This window comes from Colobus angolensis, unplaced genomic scaffold, assembly GCF_000951035.1.
Source record: "Colobus angolensis palliatus isolate OR3802 unplaced genomic scaffold, Cang.pa_1.0 Scaffold124, whole genome shotgun sequence".
Lineage (NCBI taxonomy): Eukaryota > Metazoa > Chordata > Mammalia > Primates > Cercopithecidae > Colobus > Colobus angolensis.
The window spans coordinates 3,826,828-3,838,082 of record NW_012113586.1 but is presented as its reverse complement, the minus strand read 5'-3'; the positions used below and the strand labels follow the sequence as shown (position 1 = coordinate 3,838,082).

Below are 11,255 nucleotides of genomic sequence, written 5' to 3'. Positions count from 1 at the left end.
AAACCCGGGAGGCGGAGGTTGCAGTGAGCCAAGATTGGGCCACTGCACTCCAGCCTGGGTAACAGAGCGAGACTCCATCCCAAAAAAAAAAAAAAAAAAATTAAAGCAAACAAATATAAGCTACCTCCTGAAGTAGAAACCAGTATCTCTTCACCTTACATTTACATAATACTTTACCCTAAGGCATTTTATCTGCTGTTCTAAATCATGACTTACTTCAAATCAAATCTGAAGTGAAAATCAAGATTTTCTTTTGGGGACATTACACAAAAAAGACTGTAAAATTTCATTCTCTGAAAGTCTTTTTAAAAAGGAATAATAGATCGTACCTGGCTGGGATAGGGTAGGTGTGATCTGACCCGCAGCAAATGATGGCTGCTCAACTCTGCATCTCCTTTCCTCTCCCTGCTGAAAAGTGCTACTTGGCAAGGTCAGTCAAGGTCACCAATGCAAACAAGTAGTGGACAAACACCATCCAGGTTATCCAAGGTTCCTGAGGCCCAAAGCAGCACATGGGGTTGGGAAGCTGATCACCTTAGAGATTTCAAAATCACCTAACAATAACCCCACTTTCCCTAACCACAGGGCTAAGTGACCTAATGGGTCAAACACATATGTGCTTTGGTCATCCACAACCCAGACCACCAGACTTGTTTTGCTTTAGAACTGGACTATATCAAGTGTGAATGATCATACTGGTTATCATGTGGGAAAAAAGGTTTAACTACTCCCTAATTGTCTGGGAAACAAAAGATTTCAAAATACGGAGCTCCTGGGGGAAGGAGAGTTAATAAAATGGGGCCTTGAGAAGTGAAGTGGGAAGCCTGCCTCATGCCATGGTGTACCCAGTGCTCTGCTGAGAGCAAAGACAATGTTCTCAGAGTGGCTATCAAGAAGAGGCAGCAGACTGCGTTCTGAAGCAGCAGACAATGGGTCACATGCAAAAACAGAACACAATACACAAAAATAGCACCAACGTAAGGCAAGCCTGGGTAAACCGCACTACATCAAAGAAAGAACACACAACTGGTACCAGATTTTTTCTGTTTTAATAAAGAGAAGGCCTGGACACCTGAAAGTTGACGGGAAGCAGGCATCACTAATTTCTCTGAGTTCAGTTTTGTTAGAATGTTTTTGCTCTGATTATGGGTTTTTTTTTTTGAGATGGAGTTTTTTATTTTTATTTTTTTGCTTTTGTTGCCCTGGCTGGAGTGCAATGGTGCAATTTCGGCTCACTACAAACTCCACCTCCCAGGTTCAAGAGATTCTCCTGCCTCAGCCTCCCAAGTAGCTAGGATTACAGGTACCCACTACCATGCCTGGCTAATTTTTTGTGTTTTTAGTAGAGATGGGGTTTCACCATGTTGGTCAGGCTGGTTTTGAACTCTTGACCTCAGGCGATCCACCCACCTTGGCCTCCCAAAGTGCTGGAATTACAGGCGTGAACCACTGCACCTGGCCTGATTATGTTTTGATGGATACACAGAAGCTCTTGCTTTAGTACAGAAACAGGCCCCGCTTCACTTCGACCTGTGGGCCCCCCCACCTTCAGAAATGTCCAGTGCCATCCCTGGCTCCTCCTCTCAGTGGTCTTCCAGGATATCCACTCACAGCTTTCTGACTCATCACCCACCTGTCTCTAGCCCAAATACCCAGTCATGGCAACTGACTGCACCAATTTTTTTTTTTTTTTTTTGGGGACAGAGTCTCGCTCTGTCGCCCAGGCTGGAGTGCAGTGGCGCTGTCTCCGCTCACTGCAAGCTCCTCCTCCCGGATTCACGCCATTCTCCTGCCTCAGCCTCCCGAGAAGCTGGGACTACAGGCGCCTGCCACCATGCCCGGCTAATTTTGTATTTTTAGTAGAGACGGGGTTTCACCATCGTCTCTATCTCCTGACCTCGTGATCCACGCGCCTCAGCCTCCCAAAGTGCTGGGATTACAGACGTTAGCCACCGCGCCTGGCCGACTGCACCAATTTTTACAAATCTACACCCTTAGGGTTCCCATCCCAGGACATTCAGGCTTCTCCACCCCTTTACAAATGCCCAGAATATCCTCTACCCCATAATTCCAACAGGACGTCACTCTCCTATTACTTAAGAAAAATGCCTAAAATTCCAGCCCTTCCAAAAGGCCTTTCCAGATTGACCACTCAGGAGTTACTCTGGCCTCCCCTTCACTCCTCCTGCTAAATTGAAAACAAGAACAGACTTGCCTGGCCTCTCTCCCCCAGTAGACACCTAGCCTCAGTGAACACATCCTGTCAGTGTCTTCCTGTCCATTTGCAAATTGATTGACTGTTTGTTTCACTGCCGGCCTTGGATGACCTCTCATAGACGGCAGGGACAGGTGGTGTTTGGCAAAGCCTTGGTTGTCTGGAAAACGGGAAATGGGGTCCTCTGGTGAATTTAATTACAGGGTTAGGTGGAAACTTTGCTTCAAGTCTCGTTATTATAAAGCCTATTATAAAGCTTTTTAAAATACATCTGACCACTTTCCAGCCAGGGTAGAGTTAATATGACTTAATCTTTGATTTAGGATCTTGCAGTGCCCCAGGCTCACTGTTCTCTTCTGCTACTATAATTACAGTTGCGGAAGACATAGAGACTGAGCTGATGACTGCTTGGAAGCTAATTTCTAGAAAAAACCCTTGCTACCACATCTTGTGATTTTTGCCCTTCTGAAGGTGGAGTTCAAAAATAAAAACAAAATCCCACTTAACTGAGGGTTCCAGTTAAGGGAGGTCTGCTGTCATGGTCTTTGTTAAGTGCCTGCCACCGTGGCCCACAATTAGTCAGTTAATAAAGGGTTCTTGATGAGAGAATTTGGCAACATGTGATTTTCCACAAATACAAGCTTGATTTTGATGTAACCACTCATTTCTTTGAAAATCAGGGGGCATTCACACACAGGTGTTCTAAATTTCCTTAAAGTAAAAATCAACCCTTTACAAGGAATAGCTGTGTTCCCTTCGAGCAGTAAAGAAGCAGGTGTCCACTCACGGCAAATGAGGAACTCCTTTTTTTTTTTTTTGAGATGGGGTCTCACTCTTTTTTGTGTGTGTGAGATGGGGGCCACCCAGGCTAGAGTGCAGTAGGGCAATCACAGTTCACTGCAGCCTCAACCTTCTGGGCTCAATCAATTCTTCCCAACTCAACCTCCAAAACAGCTGAGACTACAGGTGTGTACCACCATGCCCGGCTAATGTTTTTGACTTTTAGTAAGATGAGGTCTTGTTATATTGCCCAGGCTGGTCTTAAACTCCTGAGATCAAGTGATCCTCCTGCCTCAGCCTCCCAAAGTGCTAGGATTATCAGCATGAGCCACCATGCCTGGCCAGAAGCTAAAAATATTAATCAAGGAGTCATAACTAAGGATGCACTGCACACCAGAAGCCAGGGACCACGAGAGGTCAGCAACCAGGACAGCTTCCTCCATTTCCCAGGCCTGGGCTAAGCAGCAGTGGCCTGGGCTCTGGGGCTTACTTTAAGCCTAAATCCCAAACTCAATATAATTTAAACCAATTTTCTGTGTCCAGCAGCACCCCACCTAAACTGGTCCTTAAAACCACTGACAGTCATTTCTCCAGTCTGTAAAAGGCCCACTGAGGCCTTTGCATTGTCAGGACTTCATTGGGAGTAGAATGCCCTCCCCATCCAAATCCTGACCATTTCTGAACACTCAGCCCATGTCCTCTTCCTGAGTGTCTTCCCCAACAACAGCCACCTACACTGAACTTCACTTTGAACTCTGTAGGAGACTGTAGATAGAGATGGGGGTCTCACTATGTTGCCTAGGCTGGTCTTGAACTCTTCAGCTCAAGTGATCTCCCTGCTTCTGCCTCACAAAGTGCTAGGATTACAGGAGTGAGCCACTACACCTGGCCTATGTAAGCTTTGTTTTTTTTTTTTTTTGAGACAGAGTCTTGCTCTGTGGCCCAGGCTGCAGTGCAGTGACACAATCTCAGCTCATGGCAACCTCCAGATACTAGGGATTCTCCTGCCTCAGCCTTCCGAGTAGCTGGGATTCCGAGTAGCTGGGATTATAGGCCTGCGCGCACGCCTGCGCGCGCTGCCACGCCCAGCTAATTAGCCAGGTTGGTCTCAAACTCCTGACCTCAGGTGATCCGCCCACCTTGGACTCCCGAAGTGCTGGGATTACAGGCATGAGCCACTACACCCGGCCATGTATGCATTTTAAAATGTTATGCTCAGAAGGGGTCTATAGGCTTCACCAGACTGCCAAAAGGATCCATGACACAAAAAAGGTTAAGCTCTACAATCAGACAAACGTGAATTCAAATTCAGATTCTGCCAAATTCCAGCTCTTTTCCTTTGAACATAATTGTGTTCAAGGGAAAAGTGTCTTGAATTTCCTTATCTTGATCAAGGAAGCCAACACAGAAACAACACCTACCTTGTGAAACCATTCACTCATCAAGAAATTAACCAGGCCAGGCGTGGTGGCTCATGCCTGTAATCCCAATATTTTGAGAGGCCAAGGCAGGCAGATCACAAGGTTAGGACTTCAAGACCAGTCTGGCCAACATAGTGAAGCCCTAGCTCTACTAAAAATACAAAAAATTAGCCAGGTGTCATGGTGTGTGCCTGTAATCCCAGCTACTAGGGAGGCTGAGGCAGGAGAATCGCATGAACCCAGAAGGCGGAGGTTACAGTGAGCCGAGATCGTGCCACTGCACTCCAGGCTGGGCAACAGTGTGAGACTCCATCTCAAAAAAATAAAAAAGAAAATAACTGAACACCTCCTTACTTTGCAAGGCACAAGGCTGAGTTCTGGGGCTACAGTAATGAACATGACAGAGATGGTCTTTAAGCACTTCATACAGAAGGTCATGCTATGTAAAGTGTTTAGCACAGTGGCACATAAGCACTCTATAAACATTTTAATCCTCACTGATAAAACCACCACATGTAGTGTTTAATTATATGCTGATTTAGATTGCTTTCTACGAAACAAATGTTGATTCATCAAACTCATGCCTTCTTAACAAGCCTTCTTAGAGGCCAGAGGCTCGGCTTCAGACTCAAAGGGAATAGCTTATTAGATGAAAGAACACAGGATTTGGAACCAAATGGTCCTGGCTTCAAAACCCTACTCTGCCACTTTTTAGCTTTGTGACTATGGCAGAGACGGGCAGCTGTCCCCCAAAATCTGTTCTCTCCTTTCCCTATAGTCATAGAATCCCAAGTTTTTCTCAGGACACATGGATCCTCAGGATAAGCATATTTTCCAGCCTTCTTTGCAGCTAAGTATGGTCACATGACTAGGTTCTGGCCAATGAGAATGTTAGTGGAAGTGATGTATAACTTCCAGGAAGTATCTTTACATTGAGAGGTCCTACCCTTCACTAGCCTTTTCTTCCTTCCTGATGGCTGGGGCTAGAAGTCATCCTGGACCATGAAATCATCTTGGGAATAGAGAGCATGCACATGGAGAAAGACAGCAGGAGCTTGGAGCCCTACTACTGTCAGCAATCTATCTTAGGCAAGTCACTTTTTTTTTTTTTTTTTTTTTGAGACAGAGTTTTGCTCTCGTTGCCCAGGCTGGAGTGTGCAATGGCGTGATCTCGGCTCACCGCAACCTCCACATTCTGGGTTCAAGAGATTCTCCTGCCTCAGCCTCCCAAGTAGCTGGGATCACAGGCATGTGCCACCATGCCCCGCCAATTTTTGTATTTTTAGTAAAGACGGGGTTTCACCATTTTGGCCAGGCTGGTCTCAAACTCCTGACCTCAAGTGATCCAACAGCCTCCCAAAGTGCTGGGGTTACAGGCATGAGCCACCATGCCCAGCTTAGGCAAGTTACTTAACCTCCCTAAGCTTCAATCTCCCCATCTACAAAAATGTGATAATGCAGCCGGGTGTGGTGACTCACGCCTGTAATCCCAGCACTTTGGGAGGCCGAGGCGGGCGGATCACGAGGTCAAGGAGATCAAGACCATCCCGGCTAACACGGTGAAACCCCGTCTCTACTAAAAATAACACAAAAAATTAGCTAGGTGTGGTGGCAGGCACCTGCAGCCCCAGCTACTTGGGAAGCTGAGGCAGGAGAATGGCATGAACCCAGGAGACGGAGCTTGCAGTGAGCCGAGATCGTGCCACTGTACTCCAGCCTGGGCGACAAAGCGAGACTCCATATCAAAAAAAAAAAAAAATGTGATAATGCAAGGTATCTATCCTGCAGGGTTGTTCTGAAGACTGAATGATGATATAGGGCTTGAGTCACAGTAAGGGCTAGAGTTAGGAGAGCTGGTATTACTGCCATTATGGAAGTACCAGCAGTCTTGCTGCCATGAAAACTGTAGAAGATGGCAACATCTTAACACAGCCCTGGGTACTTGGAGGTAGCTCAGTGATTCTCACAGTTGAAAGGCATCCTAGTAAGTGAAGTCCTCCTGACAAGAATTTCCTTCTCCTGCACCCTTGTCAAATGGTCCCCAGGAAAGGGAAGTGTACTACCTCTGGGACAACTATTAGGACAGTGGTGTTTGTTCACCCATAAATCACAATCCTCATCTCCTTCTTTCAGAATTCTTCTCCTGATTGCTCCAAACCATCTCACTTTTCTTTGCCTCCTCTTTCTCTTCTGCCTTTGATCACTCCAGCCCAGTCTCTGAGGTCATACCCATCAGTACTTCAAAGTTTCTTTCAATCCCTTTCAGAACCACCCTCTGGCCTCTCCCTTAAGAAACCTTTTCTAACTAACTAGAAAGTAAGACATGGCTTCCTCGGCCTTACCGTATTCAAAGAAGAGACTTCCCAAACTCTACAAATCAACTTCTCTCCCTCTGGAGCGGAACACAAATGATCATTTGCCATCTACACATTCTCAGATGTCCCAATCTCCTACATTTTTCATTGCTAACACTTTTAAAGCTATTTAATCTTGTTTGCAACATCAGCACTGGTCTGGGAGGTATAACTCTTCACGGCTACACAAAATCAAAATGTGCTGTATGTGTCTAAAGCTTATATTCATCTTTCCTGAGAATTTTTCTTCCTGTTCTTGCAGACACAAATCCTATGCTCTTTCCCACACTGCTGTCATCTTCCCATGTCATTGTCACTCATGCAGGCTGCTCCCAGACAGAGGCACATTTCCAGTTACCCTTCCCTTCCTACCACTGCACCAGCCTGCATTCTCCCTCTAATCTTCTGCCCCTCTGGCTACATCTATCCTCAAGTAGAGACGTTACTACCCTCATGACTCAACCGGGACCAGGCTTAAGTGGCTCTGTAATTGGAACCAAGGGTTGTGGTGGCAGGGCCATGCACTGCCACCACAACCCTTGCTGGGTGAGGCACCTAGGGTTAGGACAGAAGGAAACAACACACAGAGGTCAAGGGGGTAGGTACAAAGACAAACAGTAGGACAAAGACATAAGCAGGAATCAGTGTCCCAAGAGACAGAAAAAGAGGAATCTGATTCCAATCCCAGACACTGGCAAAGGACAGGTGCAGAAAAGCACAGGTCTATGATGTTGAGGGAGATGAAAGTGTCTCCGAGATTTACCCTGTGTACCCCCCACATACTGTCCGGGGTTTTCTAACTAAAATTGCCATTTCTAGAGGCTGGCACCTGCATCAGTCTCACTTTCAGAGCACTTAGCCTTATCCAACTTTTATAAACAAAATTTTATTCCAGGCATGTGACCTACATGGGCTTAAAACCTTAGAATTCTTTGCTGTTTTAAATTCGTACTACACATTAATTTACATTACACAGCAAGAATGCTGACACATGAACCAGACCACATCAGACTGCAAGCAGGAAATAAGACCCCAACACGGGTTTTGTTCCCTTCAGAAACGCCTTCTACCTCTCCCAGATTAGGAAAGTAGTAGCCAGGCCTCCTTCCTACCATACTGACAGCCATCAGGTGAAGAGAAAGATGAGGTTCCACCAGCGGGGCTCCAAATCAGGCAGAGATCCATACGCATGGCTACAGTTCCAAACCTTCCCACTTTAGCTTGCATCTAGGCGTCTGCCACTGTGCCCCTTTAAAGCCACCTTGATGCTTATTTTCCTCCATGGCACCTGTTTACACATGAAGGTGAGGGTGGAGGGAAAATGACAGCATCTGCCAGGTGCCAGGGCCCGAGCTCCACTCCACAGAGTGGCCCAGAGAGTGAACAGCAGGGGACCAGCATGCAGCCTTACATTTCTTGAGCAGCCAGAAGAAACAAAAGGCACAAATGTCACATTGCCTTGTTTTCCCACTGATGGCTACTTCTCCTGCCCTGGGCCCCACCCTGCCACTCAGCCCTCTTTCTCGCCTTAGCCACACACCCCACCCCACATCCAAACCTCCCCAAGGGCTTTCCTTGTTTGTGTCCTGTTGAATCCACATGAATCACTAATTGCTGATTTAAACCCAGACACTAAGCGAATGACACATACAGTACAACAAATACAGATCCAATATGAAGAGACTGGCAAATGAAGGGCTCCCTACCTCTTGACTCTGCCTGAGCATAGAGGTGACAGGGAGACACTGCCTGTATCCTAGCCCACAGCTGAACACAAGAGTAACTAAACTCACTGCCAACAGGGTGTCAGCATGTGTTGGGTGGTAGGCCACTGGCACTAATGAAGTCACCCACTGGTGCTCTAAATGAACCATGCATGGAAATACCTGAGAGAGTTCAAAGGCTGAGACCTGGGTCCTACCCCACCAAGCAAGTTTGGTTTCACTGATCTGGCGTTGCTGCCCGAAATCAGAATTTTTAAAAGCTCCCCCAGTGATTCCAACATGCACACGAGAGTTTGAGAACCACTGATTGAACACATCTATTACGAGTTTCAGACATTATTTAAGGCAGTCAAGGCATTCAGGACACCTTACATCCTTGAATTGTCACACCTTCCCTTGTTTATTGTTTCTGTTTTATTGATATTCAGATGTCAGTCATGGTGAAGCTGGGATAGGAACTCAGGTCCCCTAATTCTAAAGTCCATTCTCTTCCCACACACCTGTTAACTACTTCAAGGGTATAGACAATGTATGGAAGCAATCTCCACTGCCAACAGATCACCGTAAATTACGTGCAACACACTTAGATTTGGAGATGTGAACCCTGTAGGCAACAATCACAATCCCTTCTGAATGCAGAGAACCGGGCCTTACAGAGAGGGCAGGGGGTGTGCTTATGTATGAGGTCTGAGATGGGGAAAGAGAATGGCACCAAATCCCGGCGATGAAGTTTATCCTAGACCTGAGATGTGTTCTAAGATACCACGCTGAAGACAATGCTCATTGGCATAAAAAGAACAGGCAATTTTTTAGCAGAGGGGCCTCTTCACTGGGGTGGGGATCCTTAACAGAGGTGACAAAGGTTCACCTCTCAGGGCCATAGTTTCTTCTTCCCACTCCAAGCATTCTGATTTGTGGGAGCACAAAAGCCAATCCTAAAACCTCCTCTACCAGGCAGCTTCCTTTTCTTCAGGCTCTCTTTCTCCCAGAACTATGATCTAAGCTTCCTTGGTGAGGAGACACAGGACTAGTGCCCTCAGATTTTTTAGCCTACAGACCACTCAGGTAGGCAAAGCATCCCTTCAACCCGCATCCCATTTACTCCCATTTCCACCTCAAAAAAGGCACCATCATTATCACCCAAACCAACTTTCGAGACAGAGGGGAATTATGTTCCCACTCCCAGTTAGGAATCAACGCAGCCCAACAAAGAAGTGACAACACCAGAGCATCCATGTTTGTCATGCTACCAGACAGCAGCCCACCAGCCATATGAAGTCCCTAAACCACAGATATGCAGATGCAGGACCTCACCCCAGCGCCCAAGACAGACACTTTAAGAACACCAAATGTTCCTTCTTAAAGATAACAAATGATATTCCACCGCTGCTCCTGGATCAGAAACGGACCTCTTCATACTCTACTCCAACCTGTGACACACACCGACCACCTCCTGGTGTCCCCCAAAGTCTAGTGTTGATGAAAAAGAACCACAAGAAATTACAAGAACCAAGAGCAGGTTAAACTTTCACATCGATTGCATTGATAAGCAGAGTCACTTACCCAGCACAGCCAGAGAGCTCAGCACCAGGAAAAAGCGCTTCATGTCGGCAGCCTCCAGGAGACAACACAAGGCACTTCCTCTTCTCCCAGCTCCTAATCTCTCATTTCTGGCAATCCACTTATAGCTCCAGAGAACAGTTTTGGAAATAGAACTTAACTCGGAAAATGGGAACAGATTAAAGAGATCAGAAGGTGGGAGTTGGGGGGAAGGGGAGGAGTGGAGGCAAGTGTGAAAACTCCCCTATGCCACAGGAAGGGTCCACAACAATTCCAAAGGCGCTCCCGGCTCCTGCCACATCGTGTGCCTTGCAGTTTCCACTGAAATTGTAGACTGTAGTGGATTAATCCTCCAGGCTCAGGGAAAAAAGAGTCTGAGAAAATCCTTTCATCCACTGATTATACAGAAATGTCCTTGGCTTCCCAGTGAAGGTGTCTGTGATCTCCCTCATTCGGATTCCCCAAAGAGAACAAGGCAGGTTTCGTCAAAACCTTTGATGGCCAAATCACCCTGCCTGGCATCAACCGTTTGGGTTTCTTCACCAAAAAGTCTGTTTCCATCCATGGTGGTAGGTCACGGAGGCGCCACCTGCCCCACGCCTGCCTAGGGCACACGAAGCAAGTTGGCGTTCGGCAGCCCTGAAGCGGTCCCCCAGCGCCAGCAGATTTCTAAAACAAACACAACAGAGATTTTTATCAAAGGCAAAACTGCAAAACCCGCTGGGACTGAGCTCTGAGCTGGTCCGGACACCTGGGTCCGGTTCCTGGACCAGGACAGTCAACCTCTGCATTCTGACCTTGGGCAAGTCGCTGTCTTTCCCTCCGCCTCAGTTTCCCTGCCCAGAGCAGGGCAACAGTGGGAAGCCCGATTGTTCCTGAAATACTTTCACCAAATGCTTCACTCCTGGGAATTCCCGTCACCTCCTACCGAGTCCGGGCGCCGCAGGTAGCCCCACCCTCCGCCAGGGCAAATCGGGAAGGGGCTCCGCGGTGGGGCCGCGACTCCCGGCCCCCGCCCCAACCGTAGGAGCTCTGCGCGTGACGCGTCCCAGGTGGCCCCGCTATTGTTTTACCTTCCAGGGTGTTTATTTCTCGCTGATTGTAAAGAAAAGAGACCAGGGAAGAAGGGAGTCCGGGGCTCCGCTTTCCGCTGCCGGAGCGCGCTCGCCGCGTGCCCGCCCAGCCAGGGGAGGGGTCTCGG

At 47.5% G+C, this 11,255-nt stretch overlaps 1 protein-coding gene across 1 annotated transcript in view; it reads right to left on the bottom strand.

The window, feature by feature from the left end:
- The window catches only part of IGSF3 (immunoglobulin superfamily, member 3), a 93,628-nt gene extending 82,373 nt beyond the window's left edge, over positions 1–11,255 (bottom strand). Inside the window, exons 1-2 of the mRNA XM_011933084.1 lie at positions 11,128–11,255; positions 10,058–10,723 (exon numbers count right to left, since the gene is read on the bottom strand). Coding sequence (XP_011788474.1) covers positions 10,058–10,100 — 43 coding nt within the window. The 5' untranslated portion in view covers positions 10,101–10,723; positions 11,128–11,255. The remainder of the gene's footprint in view (positions 1–10,057; positions 10,724–11,127) is intronic.